This window comes from Ovis canadensis, chromosome 9 (genome assembly GCF_042477335.2).
Source record: "Ovis canadensis isolate MfBH-ARS-UI-01 breed Bighorn chromosome 9, ARS-UI_OviCan_v2, whole genome shotgun sequence".
NCBI lineage: Eukaryota > Metazoa > Chordata > Mammalia > Artiodactyla > Bovidae > Ovis > Ovis canadensis.
This window is the reverse complement of record NC_091253.1, coordinates 84,047,433-84,069,487: the sequence shown is the minus strand read 5'-3', so window position 1 is coordinate 84,069,487 and position 22,055 is coordinate 84,047,433. Positions and strand designations below refer to the sequence as shown.

The 22,055-nt window shown below is 41.0% G+C and overlaps 1 protein-coding gene across 4 annotated transcripts in view; it reads right to left on the bottom strand.

The window, feature by feature from the left end:
• Positions 1-1,556: 1,556 nt before the first annotated feature.
• Positions 1,557-22,055, bottom strand: part of SLC25A32 (solute carrier family 25 member 32) — a 43,181-nt gene continuing 22,682 nt past the window's right edge. Inside the window, exons 2-8 of one of the 4 annotated variants that reach the window (XM_069600414.1) lie at positions 17,999-18,149; positions 15,723-15,808; positions 13,797-13,957; positions 12,821-12,934; positions 12,391-12,536; positions 4,300-4,420; positions 1,557-2,730 (exon numbers count right to left, since the gene is read on the bottom strand). In XM_069600414.1, coding sequence (XP_069456515.1) covers positions 4,315-4,420; positions 12,391-12,536; positions 12,821-12,934; positions 13,797-13,957; positions 15,723-15,808; positions 17,999-18,149 — 764 coding nt within the window. In that variant the 3' untranslated portion in view covers positions 1,557-2,730; positions 4,300-4,314. Of the gene's footprint in view, positions 2,786-4,299; positions 4,421-9,689; positions 11,108-12,390; positions 12,537-12,820; positions 12,935-13,796; positions 13,958-15,722; positions 15,809-17,998; positions 18,150-22,055 lie in introns of those variants that run through there. The other 3 variants (XM_069600415.1, XR_011259044.1, XM_069600413.1) reach the window with 3 other exon arrangements.

Genomic DNA, 22,055 nt, shown 5'->3' with positions numbered 1-22,055 from the left:
CTGGGTAGGTCCCACGTCGTTGGATGGGCTGGGCCAGCTGGGGTCTTTGAGCTCTTCAGGGATAATTGGCAAGTGGGACAAGAGGAGACCACTTGCCTTATAGTCGTTTGGAGGCCTGTTTCTCTGAAGGACCTTTCTAGTAATCTTCGGAGGGCTTTCTCCCCTAAATGAGTGGTGGCATGTAAGGAGTTAACCAACTTCCGTTAGAGGTTCCAGGCAGAAAAAGGAGTCCCTCCTTTTGGAACCACTCTGTATAATCTTCTTGAAAGCCCTCGCTCTTAGCTTTAAGAGTCTCACCTTCAGTATATGAAGGAGTGTTGGGCATATTAGTCTGTGGAACTAAGGTGGCAACCCCTTTTAGGGCATTGTTCTGTAATTCTGCTCTCTTAGCTGCCTGATCAGCTGCTTGGTTCCCTTGTGCCACTTCCATGCTTCCTTTTTGGTGTCCTTTACAGTGGGAGACTGAAACCTCAGCAGGCAGATGGACTGCCTCCAAGAGCCTAAGGCTTTGATTACCATATTTGATTGGGGACCCTCAGGTTGTCAAGTGGCCCCTTTCTTTCCAAATAGTGGCATGTGAATGTAGCACCAGAGAGGCACACTTGGAGTCAGTGTAAATGGCTCCTCTTTTTCCTTTTCCCAGCTCTAAAGCTCGAGCCAGGGCTCGGCTAGTTGGGCTGAAGTAACTGGTGGCAAAGGTTTAGCCTCTATGGTCTCAAAATTGGAGACTATTGCATATCCAGCTCTTTTTCCATCCAAGAAAAACCTGCTTCCATCAATGTACCAAATTTCCTCAGGATTGGTCAGAGGATCTTCTGACAATCCCTTTCAGGGTTTTGTCCAGTGGTCCAAGGTTTCTAGGCAAGAGTGAAGGAGAGAGAGCCCTTGGGGGTAGGCAGGAGGGTGGCTGGGTTAAGAAACTCACAAGGGGATATAGTCAGGCCTGGATTTTCCATCAATACTACTTGATATCTGAGGAGTCTTTGATCAGACATCCATAAATGGCCTCTCCCACTCAGGAGTTGTTTCACTTGATGGCTAGTAAAAATAGTTAGTTTGCCCCTAAGAGAGAGTTTTAAAGCATCTTCTATCAAGACTGCAATAGCTGCAAGATTTCAAAGGCAGAGAGAGATCTCTTCCCAATAAGTGAGTAGTACACTCAGGAACCACCAGAAACTGATGGGAAATTGCTGGGGTCCAGCCCCTGCAGGATCCAGGGGAACCCGAAGGAAAAACGGCGTCGGTGAATGATTTAGAGAGAGAGAGAGAGAGATAAAGAATGTTGCAGATAAGAAAATAGAGGAGAGAAAGAGGCTGATGTTCCTTGGTTTACACAGAAAATCAATAAAGTCTCGAGACAAGAGACTTGTGCCGTCTACATAAGGCCACAGGTGCCCTCCCGGTCTCCCAAGGGAGTGAAGACGCAGGGCACCTTCCGGTTCAGGTCTTAGAAACCCAGGCAAATAAGTAGACACAGCAAACTCCTGTGTTCCAGATGGGAACTAGCCTGAAAGAGAGAGTAAGAGAAAAAAAAAGACACGGTGTGACCAAGCTTCTTCGGTGAGTGAGGCCCATTTACTTTATTTTCAAAAAGGACTTTAATACCTCAACTTGTACATAGAGGGAAATGAAAGATGCAAGGTCATACAGAGTCAGCCCAAACATTCCAGCAGTTTTGCCCTTATTGAAACCAGGATTTTTTCTGCAAACCTTTCCCACAAATGATGTGTACATTATCTTCTGGCCTTGGAGGCCTGTGAACATTTTATGACCCTCTTTTGATAAAGGCTGCTCAACCAGAAAACTTATTTTCCCTCAAAAATGTTTTTTCTTTATATTTCTAATCTATGTCAGCCTCAGAAAATGCCAGAGTTACATTTCTCATAGAGTAAAGGTGCAGTGAGTTACAAGAAAGAACCAATTAGCTCAAAGGTCTGATGTGGTTAATTTCAAGGCTACACTTGTTTTTCTTACATTCCAACTATGTTAACTAATGCACTCCCAGGTGCACAGTGGATAAGGGATATGGGAACTTGGCAACAAGCATTGGCCCAATAATGAAATCCTACACCAGCACTACTCTTTTTAACTCTTTGAAAGGCTCTATGTTTTAGGCTTCCAGTGCTTCTCACAATTGGGAGGCTGCAAATAATCACATGCGTAGCTGCAAGAGTGGATAAACCTGCCAAGCAAGCTAGAATGCTAACAGAGGGGGTTTGATTTGAAATATTCCTCTCATGTCCAGGAGACTTATTAGCTAGAGCCCTAAGTTGATTTTCTCCAGAGAAAGGTGGTCGGGGATAGCCCCCTGTTAATGTCAGAGGAGTTGGTGAAAGTCATGAAATAATAAAACAGACAGATTCTGGTTTTGGGGTAGATGCTCGAGAAGGGGAGCCCCTCGAAGTCTGATCTCGCCTTTGCCCCTCAGGCCTCTTCCTCATGACCTTTGCCATGGGCGGGATTCCCCACACTGGCTGCTGGCAGGAAAATATTTGTCCATTGCAGCAACAAAGAAGTGCTCAGGTGAATCTTTTTTGTAATTGTTTTTCCTGTAGCACCCAGAATGGTACAGGTTTTGGGGGGAAAAGGCTCTGGAGCAGGAGGTCAGGACAGAGTAGATGTCAACCAAGAAATTCTCAGACTTATCTGCCACATCCAGTTGCATCCTTGGCTCCAGCCCTGTAATGGTTATCTGTGACAGGCGGGCTGGTGGAGTGGGCTGCTTCAGTCCTGTTGAACCATCAGAAGGGGAGGCTTGGTGCTTGACCTTGAGGCTCTTGGGTCCCTAGGGCAGAGTGCCACCCAATGTCCCAACCATTGGCATTTGTAGGAAGCTGTTTTAGGAGACTTGCCATGGTTTGGACACTCTTTGGCCCAATGTCCCACCTGTCTACAGATTAGGCATTTGCCTTGTGCCTTGTCCTTCAAGGACTCAGGGTTTGCCAAAGGGCTTCCCTGGAGGACGGCCAGCATCTGGGCATGGCTTGTCTCTTTCCTTTTCTCCCTTTCCTGGGCCTTGGCTTTCCTCCCGTTCTCTGTTATAAAAGGTATTGGTGGCTATCTGGACCATTTCATCTAAAGAGGCAGCAGGACCCTGTTGTCACTTTACCATGATGGATAATGCACATTGGGACATGAATTTGTCCTTTAAAACCACTTGTCCCTTGTAAAAGTCTAAGTCCAGATTGGTTAACTTTTGGAGGGCCTCTTTTAGACTTTCCAGAAGGCAATAGGGTTCTCCGTGTACTCCTAAGTTATTGCTGAGACCAGGCACAGTCCCACAACTAATAGGCTTCTTTCTATTTCCATGGGTGGACTTCCTTAGGGGTGAGTCTTTCCAAAGCTTATCCTATCCAGTACTGTTGCAACCTGAGAGCCAGGCATCCCCGGCTCAGGGTGCAGATCCCCATGCAGGTTGAGGCAAGACAACCTCCTGGAGATCAAATCCCCAGGCAGATCGAGGCATGTCGGCCTCCTGGGACCCCTGGACTGTCGGATCCCTGGGCGGGTTGAGGCGTGGCAATCTCCCAAGGACCAGATCCCTAAGCAGGTTGAAGCAGGTCGACCTCCTGGGACCCCTGGATTGGAGTTGGGCATCCCCAAGGTCTCTCGTGTGACCAGTGCTGGGTAGGATTAAGGGGCTGTAATCTTAACTTATTGCTGGCTTGTCCACCATGGATAGCAATAGGTATCATGATGTAAAGCAATGCAAGTCTGTGCCTGAGACTGGGAACCTGGTGAAACAGCCATAAGGCTTATCCCTTTGTTGCTCTAAGGGAATGTAAGTCGCTGATTTCCTCCCCTAGTCTTTCATAAGGGCAGCTTAGGGTGTCTCCAACAGTAAACATTTCATTGTCATAGACCCACTCTAGGTACTAACAGAAGTAATGACAAAGGAGTGGGTTATCTGGTCCTGTTTGGGGCATTCCAAATGAAGTTGCTCAGTCATGTCTGACTCTTTGCAACCCCATGGACTGTAGCCTACCAGGCTTCTCTGTCCATGGGATTTTTCAGGCAAGAGTACTGGAGTGGGTTGCCATTTCCTTCTCCAGGGGATCTTCCCGACCCAGGGATCGAACCCAGGTCTCCTGCATTGTAGGCAGACACTTTACCCTCTGAGCCACTGTCAAAAGATGGAGGAGTGGGTGGTTCCCCAATGGAATGACCCTCCCACTAATTAGCATATGAAATCACCCAGCCCTCAAAAACTAACATCATATTCCATGGCCGCTCTCCTCTGTGATGGCCTACACTCTTGGCGTGTGCTTCTCTCCGAATTTGAACAAACCCACCTCTTACCTATTGCTGTCTTTCTCACTGAATTTTTTGCAATGAGACATCAAGAGTTTGAGCTTCATTAGGTCCTGAAACCAGGCACTTTGGGTTTTGGTGGCCAGGCTGAAGTCCCAGTAGAGAGGAGCTGAAGAACGGGAGGAAAAAGCAGTGGGAAAACGTGCTGAGGAATCCCCTTCATAACCTGCTAGCTGCTGCTGCTAAGTCGCTTCAGTCGTGTCTGATTCTGTGCAACCCCATAGATGGCAGCCCACCTGGCTCCGCCATCCCTGGGATTCCCCAGGCAAGAACACTGGAGTGGGTTGCCATTTCCTTCTCCCATGCATGAAAGTGAAAAGTGAAAGTGAAGTCGGTCAGTTGTGTCTGACTCTTTGGGACCCCATGGAATGTAGCCCACCAGGCTCCTCCGTCCATCGGATTCTCCAGCAAGAGTACTGGAGTGGGTTGCCATTGCCTTCATCATAACCTGCTGGAAAATCTGCTAAATACCTGACCTGTGCTCACAGTTTTCACTGGCCTGATCCTTGGCACAAAGAAGATTAAGGACAGAAGAACCCCTACCCTCTTGGGCAACAGTTACCAAGCCACGGCAGATAGTAGAGCCTTGGGGACACCCTGGGGCACCTGCTGCCACTCGTCTGTTCACAGGGGGTTCAAGGAAACAAGGAATGAGATATTGTAAAGAAATTAAGATTTTGTTAGCCACGTCTTTCCAGCCATAGGGGCAAGAACTTCCTACCCCAACCAGAAGTCTCCTGGAATCTAAGACTGAGCCGTGTGAGCGTTCTGCCGAGTGTCTTTTGCTGTCCTGGTTTCCAGCACGCTGGGCTTCTTGTCACTTCCCCTGTGCTGGGTTTTCTTCACATTCAGCTTCCACTACAGGAGCTTTCGAGTTGGGCTTCTGCTGTGCTTGGTCTCTGCCTTGTGGGGGCGGAGCTGAGGTTGTTTCAGCCAGGTTAAATCCGAGTCACAGCACTATGTATGTCGGGGGAGTGTGTAATTTTCTTGGTTCGGTCTCGCCGCAGCAAAAATTTGAAGTGATGGACAGACCAGTGTTACAGCTGTTTTACTTGGCAAACAAAATATATCCTTGAGGCCTGAGGGTGGGCCGATCCAAAAGATGCAGAGAAGAGAAGCAACCCTCTGCCCCCCTCAAATTTTGGCTCCTCTTTTTATATGTTTTTTTTCCTCCCCCTGAGCCTGCCCTATGTAAATTGAGCTAGCCAGGAGGGCTGTTTGTTTCACCCGAGGTCCTCACCCCAGCCCTTGGACCTTCATTTATTTTCACAGGCTTTTCCCTTTGTCTTTTAGCCACCACCATTCTGGATTCCTTTTTTCCTATTCTATCTACCTAACATTAATACACATACTCTAGAAATCATATGGAATTCCTAAAATTCTGATAGGTCCTAGTAAATGACTGTCAGTCATTTTAGTAATTATCTTAAGTTGTTGTATGTCAAAGCAGTAACCAAGTTTTTCAATTGCATTATAATCATATGTTTAACCTTGACTTTTAAAATCTTTTGTCATTTATAGACAGTTACCATTGTACTTTGCTTTTTGCAAAAAATGTTTCATCCTTAAAGAAAATTCACAAAGTACTTCTTGACAAGTACAGATTTCTGATTAATATTCCTATCATACTGCTGAACTGGGTAAGAAAGAATTCTAATGAAAACTGGATGGCTTCATATAACTGTTAACAGAAAATAAAAGTCAAGGATTAGTCACATAGGACTAGGTGAACTAAGTATGGTTATAATTTTTGTCTGAAATATTACTGCTGACACACCTTTGGAATGGCTTTCCTAACCTTGAGGTTTTTAAAGCTCAATCTGAGAGTCTTCATGAAAGGTTCCAGCATAGCCAATTTAGAAGTCTCCGTAGTCAATTATTTTGTGAACAAGTAAGTTTCAATTTGGCTACATTTGGTAGAAGTGAGGGTACCTTTAGAAAAAAAAATTATTTCAGTGAACACTGCATTCTAGTTTTGTTAACTGAGGTCTGTATTTACTGACTAAGACTCACTTTCCAGATAATGCCTTGTGAAGTTTACTCATTAAAAAAGACCCTCTTTCCAAAGTTTATCACAGTAAACTAACTTTGGAGGAAATCAGTAAAGCACCATGACCTGCAAGCAGATTATGCATACTGGAAAAGACAGACAAAGGCCTTGGCCACTTTTGAAGGGACCTTATCAGGTCTCTGCTGAATGAACTGCAACTCCTGTTTCTGACACTTGACTTAGACCAGCACTACCAGACCAGTTTGAGAAGATAATATCTGAAGTAGACAGCTAACCCAAAATGTCAGAGCAGGCCTGTATATTGAGTACTCTGACAACTGCTCACAATTTTGCTAATGAGCCAACTGTTTTTCTTGGGCTTAACCATATGCAAGTTTCAAATATCAATTAAAGTATTGGGTTTGTGGAAAATTAACTACATCCAGTACTCCCAGGTTGCCTTGAAGGATTTCTCTTCTCCAAGATGGTCCCTAAACATTTTAAAATTAATTCTAGCACTGTGAAATCTAAAGTCACTACCAATACCACTAAGTGATACCGTCTTATTTGTTAACTCATCTTATGACCTATGAAGTGTCAAATTTTTGCTCTGAACCATCTTCTTACTTCAAGCTTAGGGAAAATACTAGGAAAATGATTTGATTCAGGAGGATTTTGGCTAAAATCTTTGCTAATGATATTGCTACCACTATAAATTTAGTTTCTGGAACTTATGAGTTGATATTTTCCTGCCTTTCAAGCTGTGTCACCTACTTGTACTAAGATAATGTCTAAATGACTTAAAATTCTAGATCACGTCTGCAGTTCTCTATAAAATCACGGATATACACAACACACGTGAGGAAAGTGGCTTAAAAGTCTTACTGGACACCTTAGAATTGAATGTCAGTCCTTGCCAAACATCCTGCTAGTACAGGTCTCTGGAAAGGAGAGAATCAGGTGATTAGAACTTGACATGGAGGGGCATGATAGACCCTGGGACAGCCAAGCAGTGACCCTGGTCTTGAGTGACCAAACAGTTGATCACCAAATACTTTCTAGTGAAAGATTACTTTGCAGTTTCCCCCCATTGATCATTAAATTTCCTGTTTTATGGCAAGACAAGAAAAATTTAAACAAATTTTTTCTCCGCCCTTTGGTAGCCTCTGTCCCCTCTACTGTGCACTGAGTATCTGCATTACGCATCCACCAAGCTTCCTCATCAGCAGAAATACCGCTCAACCATAAAGAGAAACATTCTCTTAGCATCACCAAGACAGCTCCTTAAAAGATAACATTACTTCTTGATCTTATAAGGGGCCATGATGATTCTTAGATCTGGATTGTCTAAACTGTCAATAATACATCACTTAAGGAACAGCTCTGTCTCAACAATCTTCCAAAACTGTGACTTGTCTTCACTTCTCAGAGCTTTCTGATATGTTCCTCTTGGGTTTAATCCTCAAATTTGACTCAAATAACAGTTTCCATTTCTTAGATTAACTCGTTTTCATACACTGACATGTCACAGTGACTTGCTTCCTCACTTACGTCAATGTTTCAGATACTACCTCCTCAGAGACCTTTCCCGACCTCAACTGGCCTACGTGACATAGCAACACTATTCCCACTATTCCTTAGTTATTTCTAGCATTTAATATCTGAAGTTATATTATGCATATTTTGGTCACTCACAAAAATGAGTGTTCCCTAAAGGCAAGAATGTTGTGCAGCACACTTACTGCTCCATCCTCATGTGCGGCAGCATACACGGATGGCACAGAGCAGCAAGGGGTGCTGTAACCGCTGTTCGAGGGGAATGAATTCTCGGAACTCTTGCAGGGTTTGTAGAAATCTTCCATGTTCTTAATCTAGAACTATAGTTATTTAATGCTAATTGCCGGGAGCCAGTGTGAGGAATCCCGCCCGTGACAAGGTCATGAGGAAGGAAGCTGACATATGCAAGGCGTGCTCAGACTTCAGGGACCCCTCTGGAAATTCCTAAGCATGTACCCCAACAAAAATCTGCCGGCTTTTGTGCTCTGCTTTTCCACTCTTCTGACATTTTCTGGAAAAAGTCAATTCAGGGCTTTAGTCTTCTGCATTTGAAAGAGTGTTTCAATCCAAAAAACCCTCTGATGGCTTTCTAGCCTGCCTGCAGGACTCCTACAGCTGCGCGTGTGATTGTTTGAGGCCTCCTGACCGCAGGAGGCACAGGAAGCTTAAAACATCCTAGGAATGTAGGAGCTTCCGAGGAGTCAAAATCTTTTTAGGACTGATTAAAGGTTTCATTTGTTGAGTCAATATTTGCTGCCAAATTTTCACATCCTTTAGTTGTAGATATAGTTAGAAAAACAAGTAGTAGACCTTGTGTTAGCAACATTAGATCTTTGAGTTAAGTACCTTCTTTGTTATATCCCACTGCACCTTTGTTCTATAGAGATGTAACTTTAATGTTAATGCTTTAAGGAGATGTAGATTAAAGAAAAACACTTCAGGGGAAACAAGATTAACATTCATTAAGGAAGAGAGCCAAAAAGTGTTAACAAGCCTCTTGGCCAGAAGATAATGTAAATCACCTGAGACCTTTTGTATACCAAATGATGTATAGAAAGAGCCTGAGCTGCAAACGCTACATAATCTTGTGTTATCCATTGATCTCTGTGTTTTATCAAAAGTATAAAAGGCCTTCTGAACAATAAAGGATTGGGGCCAGCTTCTTGGACCAGCTTCTCTAACTAGTCTCCCGGCCTGGTTTCTTGGGGCTCTGGCTCCCCCCGTGTCTCTTTCTTCTTCTCTCTCTTTCCCTCCCTCTCTGCTCTTTACTTTAACTTCAGGCTGAATCTCCACCTGGAGCGCGGAGGCTCGCCAGGTCTACTTACTTGCCCTGGCTGTTAAGACCCGCAAGAAAGGGAGCTTAAGGCGAGGCACCCTTAGATATTCAAGCGGGCGCCGGTGGCCCAACGTAGATGGTGCAAATTCCTTGTCTGGAATTTTATTGGCCTTCCGCGTGAACCAAGCTATTCAACCCTCTTCCTCCACTTAATCTTCTTACTACACTATAGTTTCTTAATCTAATCTTTCATTAATAAATAAACAAGTCTTTCCACGCCGACGCTGTCCACCCTTCAAATTCCCTGGATCCACCGGGGCTGGACCCCGGCAGCTAATTTGTCCTACAAGTCTGTATGCCCTTAGAGAACAGGAATTATGCCTTATTAATTTAGGGGTACACAGGAGGCATTCAAATGACACTACCTCTAAAATTCCAAATGCCAACCCAACTTGTCTTTCCATATAGGGACTACTATCAGGATAGTTAAAAGTAGGAAAATATATCACATTTACAATGCATTCCTCTGCATATAACAAAGTAAATACAACTAAGTACTGATCATTTCATCTTTATTTTTAAAACAAAGCCATTTTTAAAATATAAAAAATAGACCTCTTTTCCAAGAACCATTTAAATATGGCTTTGAAAACCACAATGTTTTATTTACAACAAATAGATGGTAGTGCAAAAAAGCATTCATATGTAAATAAAAATTACTTACTAGAGTAGCTAATAGGTCACCTTATATAGATACTAGACGATTGAGGGTATATTTGTTGACATTAAGATCATTCTGGCATCCTTTTGGGGCAGAGGCCTTTATATTTATAGACAATTACAATAACTCAAAAGTAAAATCAAGAATGGCCTTTAGAGTTATCCGTATTTAAACCTGACTTTGAGCAACCAATGTAGATTGATCAATTATTTGGGATTTGAAACCATATATCTGAAATCTGAAGTGAAAGTTAAAACTTTTCATTTTCAGTTTGTCAATAAATATACCCTAAATCATCTAGTATCTACAAAAGTTTATTAGCTACTGACTTATGGTCAGGAAAGCTAAATAATGGCTGATACTGCTGGATTTTGTTCTGATTTTATAAATAAAAAAGATAGTAAGTATCTATGCCAAAAAATTATAGTGGGATCCAGGATTACATTTTAAATTATGAAACCAGACTCTGGGAAAAAAGTACTGATGGAATGATAACACATGTCAGATATTTCTCAAAGTAAAAGAAGTATATAACTTCTTGAACTTTTCAAATTTCAACTGCATTCCAGCTGAATTAAAACTAAAGCACATTTATGGAGGATTTTTTTTCCCCACCAAACTTTCCCAATTCAAAAATGGTCAGGACTTGGGGAATATCTTTCACAGTAAATCTTAAATGTTTAATTTACTCTTCAAATATCAATGACATCTTTTAAGAGGCCACTTTCTTGCTATTGCACAGAGGTTGATTTTTAAAGCCAATCCAGGCAAATGAAAAAGCAGCACATTCTTCAAATCCATCCAGCAAGTGCTGCAAATCAGCTCCTACTTGGACAATGAAATGGAGAAAATTTGCGAAATTCTCCACTTGGTGTCAATTTTACTGTTACGTTGCTGGCAGCCATTTCAGGGAGAGGTAGCCAAGTCCCATACCCATGGGGAAGGCAAAAGCAGAAAAACATGATGAAGACTGAGCTGTTCTGTGACTTCTAATGATTATAGACCACGTTTGATTATGAGCCATGTTGCTGTGCAGTAATCTTCTGAGTTTTATGTCTCAAATACAAAGAAGCATGTTGCTGCCTTGGGCAGATGTACTGGAATTATCTTCTCTTAGTTTATGTCGTCTTTTCTAAGGCCAAGTAAAAAATGAGAGACATTTTCATATACCACAAAGGTAATACAGCAGGCTGGAGTCACTCGAATCAAATTGGGGGCAATCCCTTTGTAAAATCCACTGATGCCTTCTTTCCTTTAGAGAGAGAGAGAGAGAGAGAGAGAGAGAGAGAGGGGAAAAAAAAAAAAAATATATATATATATATATATATATACACACACACACACACACACACACACTTAATTTCCTACAGAACCAGTCTGAAGACACAGAAGTTTAGCAGACAGGGCACAGAGCCAGCATTCAAACCACACTGGGATCTGAGTTCATGTTTTCAATGTCCTGAAACAACAGTTTATGAACCATTCGTAGGGCTTACATGCCTTTTGTGGGAATGAGGAAGAGAGGGCACGGACACCTCAAAATGAACTAAAAAGCGGTTTAATCATAACCATCTTCCAGATGCCTTTAAATGTATGAACATGTAGGAGTATTAACTGATCTAACACAAGCATTAAACATTTCATAAATAAATGCTAGACAATGCTAAATATAGCACACACAAAAATAAAACTTTATTTCCTTCATGCCTAGAGTTGGAATATGGCCTTGAAACTTTTCACTTAGGTTCTCAATACAGATTTACTGAGGTCAACTGAATTGAAATGCTGAATATTCTGTTCTGACCTTTTAGAATTAAAACGAAACATGGGGATGTCTACCTATAACAGTTTAAGGATTCCCATACGGAAGAACAAGCATCTCTTCCACATACAGAAACAAGTTACTTGCAAAAGTCCTGATACCAGTAGAGATGTGGGGCCTTCTTAATTGTATTAAATTAGGTGTTTTTTTTTATGCCCAGAGAAGGCAATGGCACCCCACTCCAGTACTTTTGCCTGGAAAATCCCATGGATGGAGGGAGGAACCTGGTAGGCTGCAGTCCATGGGGTTGCGAAGAGTTGGACACGACTGAGCGACTTCCCTTTCACTTTCCATTTTCATGCATTGGAGAAGGAAATGGCAACCCACTCCAGTGTTTTTGCCTGGAGAATCCCAGGGATGGTGGAGCCTGGTGGGCTGCCGTCTATGGGGTCGCACAAAGTCAGACACGACTGAAGCGACTTAGCAGCAGCATGCTCAATGCCATTCAAATAGTTTACAACACCTGAAATTTAACTTGTCAAAGCACTTTCACATATCTCATTTGATTTTTATAAACAAGTCTGTCAACACAGAAATTCAAATTTTACAAATGAAGTCAAGTCTCACGTAGTAAATAGGGTATGTTCAGGAGGGAGCCATCAGCCATGTCTTCACCACAGACATGGTCTTCGCTATAAAACTAACGTCAGTTGGATAGTTTAAGATTTATAAGGTACCTCCTAAGGGCCATTCTAACATACATGTGCTCTTACCTCCATGTCTTTGTCATTACATCCAATACACCATTGTAAAACATGTGCTGATCTTGCAGACGAGCTCTTATGACCTGGTAAGGGTATGTTGCTGCCACAGCAAATATTTTGGATAGTGCTGCAACCGATATATACTCTACTGTGCTCTAAAATGACAATATAAGACATTTTTTTTAAAGATAGAATTTCTTTAAAAATAAAGATGGGAAAACACTGAAGTGGATCCATAAGTGAAAATCAGTTTCCTCTCTTAACACAAACTCTGTTTTTAACGTATGTATTATTAGCCTATAAAGTATTTAGCTATAAATTAAATTAGTGGCCGAGTTGGTACTCATCATCATAGCAATACTACTAAACATGATAAAATTTCCATCTATTAAATATCCATAAAAGTAAATACCATTTTTTTTTTTTAAATTCATCTTACCAATTGTGCTTCTGGTAATCTATTGATATGTTGGTTGTATTTCAACTTCAATAATTCATATGCCATAAACTGAAGGGCACCATGTGATGTTCCAAACAGCCCAGGAACAAACCCCTAAAAAAGATAAAGAAAAAAAGGTTAAATTAACCAAGTTCCCAAAGGACCACAGCTTACGGGGAGGGGAGGAAGGAATGGGTGGCCTCAATGTGTGGCTTAGAGAAATTGTTATTCCAAGTTTTAGACAGTGCTCCTCACCCACCAGTGTCATGATACTACCTTTGGTGATGATGACAAATGGTTTAAAGCACAACTTCAATGCAGCTTTCAGTTTTCATAAACTGTTCTTTGCTCAAATCTGTCTTCTTCTCAGGACTGACTACAGGTCATTATGACCAACCTAGATTAGCATATTCAAAAGCAGAGACATTACTTTGCCAACAAAGGTCCGTCTAGTCAAGGCTATGGTTTTTCCTGTAGTCATGTATGGATGTGAGAGTTGGACTGTGAAGAAAGCCGAGCGTCGAAGAATTGATGCTTTTGAACTGTGGTGTTGGAGAAGACTCTTGAGAATCTCTTGGACTGCAAGGAGATCTAACCAGTCCATTCTAAAAGAGATCAGCCCTGGGTGTTCTTTGGAAGGAATGATGCTAAAGCTGAAACTCCAGTACTTTGGCCACCTCATGTGAAGAGTTGACTCATTGGAAAAGACCCTGATACTGGGAGGGATTGGGGGCAGGAGGAGAAGGGGATGACAGAGGATGAGATGGCTGGATGGCATCACTGACTCGATGGACATGAGTTTGGGTGAACTCCAGGAGTTGGTGATGGACAGGGAGGCCTGGTGTGCTGCGATTCACGGGGTCACAAAGAGTCGGACACGACTGAGGGACTGACAGGTCATTCAGAGCTCAGACAACAGAGCCAAGGGAAATTACAATTGTCAGCTATTAGAAATATGTTGATGATAATTTATTACCTTATACAATCCACGCACACCTTCATACTTATATATTTTCACAAGCGTATCAAACATTCCTTTATATTGCCGCTGTGAAGCATTAACAACACCATCGTACTGTAACATAAGGCGAGTTTTTGTTACCCATAGTGGGTTGGTGATGCAGAGGGTCATGGCTCCTGAAATCAGATTTAAATACTATTATTACTCAGCATACAGGTACCTTCTCACTTCTGACAATCCGAATTAAGAACAGTCTCTTTATATAAAGAATGGGGGGTGTTCGGGGGTGGTACCTACAACTGTAAGATGTGGTCTCTGAGGCACAGACCTAGGGTTAACAAATGGGTAGACATAGTTTTTGGTGGTCTTAAAAAGTCCTCCGTGTGGTTAGTGAGAAGTAAATTTAAAGGAGGTAAAATGTAAAACACTCCCTTTGAGAGGTGAGGAGAGCAAAGATGTCCTGGCTCCTAAACCAGGTGTGGAGAACAGATGGAGGTCCTGGGAAGCAGATGCTCATGAAGAGATACAGATGCTTAAGAGGACACAGTACAAGCCAGAGGGACTGAAGACTGGGGGAAAGGACCAGGAAATCAGCATCTCAACCATCTGTGCACGTGTACACATATACACACCTCAACTGCATCACAATCTTCCTCAAACCCACTCAAAGGAGCCACTATACCTCAAAAATTAAATAACTACATAAAGACAAAAGTAACCTTTACATTCTTTATAGAAAGTGACAAGTTTATAAATAAATAAATAATCTGGTTTGGCTTCTCATTTGCTGCATTTCCTAAGTAGTCCTTTATTCAACAAATATTGAGTCCTATGTGACTCAGGTCTCTGACAGCAGTTAGGTAGGTATTCAAAAATGAGAAAGATAATTCTTGCCTTAAAAAATCAATCAGTAAACAAGGGAGGGAGGTTCAAGAGGGAGGGGACCTATATATACCTATGGCTGATTCAGGTTGAGGTTTGGTAGAAACCAACAACATTCTGTAAAGCAATTACCCTTTAATTAAAAAATATATCTAAAATTTTAAAAATTCAGTAAACATTAAGAAACTAGGGTGGGGAAATTTCCTGGTGGACCAGTGATTAGGACTCAGAGCTTTTACACCTGGTAGGGGAACTAAGTGCTCACAAACTGTGCAGCCTGACATGATATTCCTACTCCCCCTGCCAACACCCCCCAAACAACCAAGATAGCAAGGTATCAAAGCAGGACTTATAAGTCCTACTTTGTTTTAACACCACCAAAGACTATGCCTACCCATTCATTAACCCTGTGCCTAAGGGACCACATCTTACAGTTGTAGGTACAACCCCTGAGCACCCCCATAAGTCTGAATATTATACATACATGAGGCAATTAAACAAGGCTATTAAATTGTTTAATTCAAAGATTGAAGTCATACTTTAATTGAAGAACACTATATCAAATCATCTTTTTTAAAAAATATTTTAATTGGAGGCTAATTACTTTACAATATTGTATTGGTTCTGCCACACATCAACATGAATCTGCCACGGGCATACACGTGTTCCCCATCCTGAACCCCCATCCACCTCCCTCCCCGTACCATCCCTCTGGGTCACCCCAGTGCACCAGCCCCAAGGGTCCTGTATCGAACCTGGACTGGTGATTCATTTCTTATATGATATTATAAATGATTCCATGACATTCCCCCAAATCATCTTAAGTCAGAGTCATAAGCACTCTAAATGTTATATCCTTTGTGATAAGTAAAATTCTTGAAATCTACTCAAGGTAATCCATCAGTATACCTGCCTTCTAAGAAATTTCATGTGATAACTGATTAGCATAGTTAGAGGAGCATATTTAAACTCAGATGTTCACAGGGAAAAAGGCAAATAAAGAACAAAAGTGAAAAGCAAGCTGGAAGCTGATGTTTTATATTTCACACACTGCCTTACCAGCTTCAGCAGCTGAGATGAGATACTCTGTTGCCTCTAACTGTTCAGCTCTGCCTTCTGTCTTATATGACTTGATGGCATTGTAACTGGAAGAATAAAACAGAAACACTTGGATAAATATTTGAGTGGGGGTCACAAAGCAGGAAATGCTATTTTCAACTGTGGGTAATGTAACAATATCTCAAAAGTAGAAGTCAACGCATAATCCAACTACAAAATAAGACCTTTCTCAAATAACGGGTTTACTGGAAGACTACACCATCTCTCCCCCCAAATATGGAAGGCTGGCAATACATACGTAAAATATTTTCATCACACACTCAACTGCTAATCATAAGAAAAGATGACACAGATGATATCATGAGAGACTTAGAAATTACTACTGATCAGAGAAGGCTCTGTGGAGGAGGCAGCACTGAGCCAGGTATGGAGAAACTGGTATGGGGAAACAAGAGCATGAGAAAAGTGATGGGAAGTGGATGGGAAGCCACACTTGAATGAAACACTGACATTTCTGCTTTACTTGGCAGAAAACAGCCACAGAATACTTCTGAGTTAAGGGAGTTATCAATCTTTTTTCTCTAACTCCAATTTTCATCTTCTTCCAGGAAGATGACTTCAACTAAATAAATCTTTCCAAACTTGACCAATCCATTTCATCAAAAAACAAGTATATTGTTTTATTATAAGATGATTTCAACACATTAAACCTTACATGGCTTTCCCTTACAAACTCTCTTTAAAGAATCCACACAACTCCAAAGTTATTAACACAATAAACTGAAAACAGGAAAAATATTTAAACAATATTAAGGCTGGTTTTTATTTTGCTTTCACTTACAAAACATTTTAAGGTTGGTTTGGATACTGCTACAAGATTATATGAGATCAGGTAAACTACAGGACACAAAAGAGGAAAAGGCAAATATACCAGGAGAAACAGTGGAAACAGTGGCTAACTTTATTTTGGGGGGCTCCAAATCACTGCAGATGGTGATTGCAGCCATGAGATAAACACATGCTTGCTCCTTGAAAGAAAAGTTAAGACCAACCTAGACACCATATTAAAAAGCAGAGACATTACTTTGCCAACAAAGGTCCATCTAGTCAAGGCTATGGTTTTTCCACTAGTCATGTATGGATGTGAGAGTTGGACTATAAAGAAAGCTGAGTGCAGAAGAATTGATGCTTTAGAACTGTGGTGCTGGAGAAGACTCTTGAGAGTCCCTTGGACTGCAAGGAGATCCAACCAGTCCATCCTAAAGGAATTCAGTCCTGAATGTTCATTGGAAGGATTGATGTTGAAGCTGAAACTCTAATGCTTTGGCCACCTGATGCGAAGAGCTGACACATTTGAAAAGACCCTGATGCTGGGAAAGATTGAGGCGAGAGAAGGGGATGACAGAGGATGAGATGGTTGGATGGCATCACTCACTAAATGGATATGAGTTTGAGTAAACTCCAGGAGTTGGTGATGGACAGGGAGGCCTGGCGTGCTGCAGTTCATGGGGTCACAAAGAGTCGGACACAACTGAACAACTGAACTGAACTGATGTTTCCCTAAAATGCCATGTATTAAACAAAAGCCTCCCCACTCATGGATTCAGTTTCGAACATGAGAGGCAAGCTCAGGGCAGCACACGCTCCTCCACCGCAGGGTGATAACGCTTTGTTTCCTCACCCTTGAACACTCAGTAACTTGAATGCGGCTGCCACAGGTGCTGCCTGTGGCTCTTCAGTAAGCATCCTCTGGCCGGAATAACAAATGGTGATGCCAGTAAAGGAGTGAGGAAATGAACGAGCTTTGAAGATGAAGGAGCAGGTCAAACAGGAGGTAAGAAGAAACATGCCTCAAGACTCTCTCAGTCATGCACTGGTTTTGACTTTCTTTTCCCAAAGGGCTGTCCTGTGACACATGTTCTGACGAGGGCTCCGAGATCTGTCCACTTCTGCTCTGTCAACTTCAGCATGAGTCACATGTATTTTGGGAAGCCACCTTCCTGATTCATCTCGCAGAAATGGATTCTGGAAGAGTGTCCATCCCTTCCTTTTACCTTCTTCCTATTGAGAACTTTTTCCCAAACCAAATGCCTCTGATAAATGATAAAAGCTTACAGAAAATGAGCCTGATAAGGCATTCTATGCTTCCTAACTCTTGAAGTCAGAGAAACTGCTTAAATGATTCATTTTGCTTTACCAACTGATTTTTTTAAAAAATCATTAAAAACAAAAATTCCTTTTTATTTACAACTGTAAAATCTCCCAGAGTTACTCACAAAAAAAAGTAGAGTCCCCAGGATAAACCTGCACCCCACACATTTGGGGTTACTCCTTGGTAAAGTCCCCGTAGTCCATCAAGTTTCCAAATGGTGGTCAAGCAATGCAAAATTCCTTTATATTTTGGTCTCAATTCCAATCCGTCACTCACTGCAGTAAAGGATACACAGAGTTAGGTGGAAGCAAAGTTCTCGCTCTGAATTATAAACATGTCACACAATCAGTCATAGAAAGCAGGTAAATTCAAAAGAAAACAATTTTTTGTTGATAAAATTATTTTCCAAGATTTGACATTTTAAAATTAATACATTCATATATTTATCCAAGTTTTAAGTGTTTAGTATGCTCTCAATAAAAACCTGGATAAAAATATGAGCAGTGATAAAGAAAGAGAATATAGAGAATGGAATAAATGTTTCTGGAAATTCTCTTGCCACCATCCCCACCAACACACACATCATCAGAAGAGAAAGTAGAAAATTTCATCCATTCTTTTCTCTCAAAAGTTCTAAATTAATAAAACATAATAGGCTAAAACAAAAACTAAGTGATACAATATACATTCTATGTTTTTAAAATAAGAATTCCATAAGAATGTTTTGAAAGTTTAAAAGATAACACTTATTTTAAGTAACTTCTGTTTTATGAAAGATTCCACAAACCAAGAAGAGATTGAAAAGAATAATACAGACGTAATATATCTAAATTTACAAAAAAGGATTCACAAATAAGAAAACAACAAACAGTCCCTAAAAATTTTATGGGCAAATTACATAAACTGCTGATTCACAGAAAATTACACACGGTCAAATGGAATAGAGTGGAGAGGCCAGAAATAAACCCACCCACTTACGGCCAATTAATCTGTGACAAAGGAGGCAAGAATGTACAATGGAGAAAAGACAGTCCCTTCAAAAGTGTGCTGGGAAAACTGGATAGCTATGTGCAAAAGAATGGAATTAGGACATTCCCTAACACTATGTACAAAATAAACTGAAAATGGATTAAAGACCTAAATTTAAGAATGGATACCATAAAACTCTTAAGAGGGAAACAGGCAGAACACTCTTTGACATAAATGGCAGCAAAATCTTTTTTGATCCACCTCCTACAATAATAAAAATAAAAACAAAAATAAAGAGGACCTAATTACACTTGAAAGCTTTTGGATCTGGCGGTCCCCTTCCTTGGCATATATCTGGAGAAAACTCTCATTCAAAAAGATAAATGCACCTCAATGTTCATTGCAGCACTATTTACAATAGCCAAGACACAGAAGCAACTTAAATGTCCAATGACAGATGAAAGGATAAAGATAATGATACATATATACATGCAAAGAGACATGACTGCGCAACCGAGCACACACACACACACACACAGATATACATACACACAATGAAATTATACAAAAGAATGAAATGATGCCATTTACAGCAATATGGATGGACCGATCGTACTAACTGAAGTCAAAGACAAATATCATATGATATTGCTCACATGTGGAATCTAGAAAAATGATACCAACCAACTTATTTACAAAACAAAAATAGACTCACAGACTTAGAAAACAAACTTGTGGTTACCAAATGGGAAAGGTGAGGGTAAGGGGTAAATTAGAAGGCTAGGATTAATATACACATACTACTATATATAAAATAAATAATCAACAAGGACCTAAGGGTAGAGCACAGGGAACTCTACTCAATACTCTTTAATAACCTATATAGAAAAAGAATAGATACATGCATACATATATAACTGAATCACTTTACTGTACACCTGAAACTAACATAATGTTGTAAATGAACTATATTCAGTATAAAATAAAAAATTTTAAAAAGAATGTCATACATACAACATGAGAAATTAAGCAAATATTTTATAAATGGAGTATAACCTCTAAAAACTGTGAATCACTATATTGTACACCTGTAATATATAATATTGTATTTGATAAAAAAGCGCTGAAAGAGTTTTCAACTTCACCAATAAAATACAAATTAGACAAGGTAGCTTTTTCTCTTTTTTTACCTTCAGAATTAAAAGAGCTTTATGATTTGTTATAGGGAAATTTTCATGACCTTTTTGAGAGAAGTTTAACACTATCTAATAAGATGCTTACTCCTTGGAAGGAAAGTTATGACCAACCTAGACAGCATATTAAAAAGCAAAGACATTACTTTGTCAATAAAGGTCCATCTAGTCAAGGCTATGGTTTTTCTAGTAGTCACGTATGGATGTGAGAGTTGGACTATAAAGAAAGCTGAGCACAGAAGAATTGATGCTTTTGAACTGTGGTGTTGGAGAAGACTCTTGAGAGACTGCAAGGAGATCCAACCAGTCCATCCTAAAGGAGATCAGTCCTCAGTGTTCATTGGAAGGACTGATGCTGAAGCTGAAACTCCAATACTTTGGCCCCCTGATGTGAAGAGCTAACTCATTTGAAAAGACCCTGATGCTGGGAAAGATTGAGGGCAGGAGGAGAAGGGGACCACAGAGGTTGAGATGGTTGGATGGCATCACCGACTCAATGGACATGGGTTTGGGTAAACTGCGGGAGCTGGTGATGGACAGGGAGGCCTGGTGTGCTGTGGTTAATAGGGTCGCAAAGAGTCAGACACTACTGAGCGACTAAACTGAACTCAATAAAAATTCAAATGCAATTATTCTTTGACTTAGAAGTTCCATTAAAAATATATCCTATTTAAATATGGCCCCAAATTTACAGAGATACACATACAACGAGGTTCACTAAAGCATCTTTTGTGATGGCAAAAGTGAAAGTAATTTCAATATCCAAAACCAGGGAAATGTTTAGATAAATTATGATATATTTATACTGTGGACTACTCTAAATATTCAGAAAGATTGACAGCTATAAAAGGAATAGACTGAAGCATGCATATGGTTAATAGTGACTATCTGCAGAGAACGAGACTGGCTGTGAGTAGTTACAGGGGAAGAATGATAACGACAGTTCAACAATACAAATTTGACGACGTAAAGTAAACAACGATGACGTAACTTTTGCAATAAAATAAAACAAAGCAGGCCTAGGGAAAACTTTTTAACCTTTACTTCTGTTATCCTTCACCCAAGAACATTTTCAGATGCTTCACATCTCCAATAGAAGCACTTTTAAAAACCTTCTTCATGTAATAAATATTAAACTAGCATACAATTGGGCTTCCCTGATAGCTCAGTTGGTAAAGAATCTGCCTGCAATGCAGGAGACCCTGGTTTGATTCCTGGGCTGGGAAGAACTACTGGAAGAAGGGATAGGCTACTCACTCCAGTATTCTTGGGCTTCCCTTATGGCTCAGCTGGTAAGGAATCCGCCTGGAATGTGGGAGACCTGGGTTTGATCCCTGGGTTGGGAAGATTCCCCTGGAGAAGGGAAAGCTTCCCTGGTGGCTCAGATGGTAAACCATCTGCCTGCAAGTGCAGGCAACCTAGGTTTGATAACTGGGTTGGGAAGATCCCCTGGAGAAGGAAATGGCAACCCACTCCAATATCCTTGCCTGAGGAATTCCATGAACAGAGGGGCCAGATGGGCTACAGTCCACAGGGTTGCAAAAAGCTGGACACGACTGAGTAACTTCACTTTCACTTTCAGCATACAGTCATTCAAAATGGTGTTTTAAAAAGCAAAACATGTATGCTGCAGAACGTTTACAAAATATAGGAAGGCATGTGCTTAGTCACTGCTACTGCTACTGCTAAGTCACTTCAGTCGTGTCCGACTCTGTGCGACCCCATAGATGGCAGCCCACCAGGCTTCCCTGTCCCTGGGATTCTCCAGGCAAGAACACTGGAGTGGGTTGCCATTTCCTTCTCGAATAGGAAGGCATAAAGAAAATAAAAACCATGCACAATGCCACCACTCTAAGATGACTGCCCTTATTGTACTATACCTCCTCCCTTTCTTTTTTGTTAGTGGATATAAATGCCAGTCCTCTACCTCAAGACCAGACCCTTTTGTTGATCTTCAAATCTACATAAATAATGCAATTAACAAACACTGCAGCTTGAACAAATCCAAAACTGAAGTAG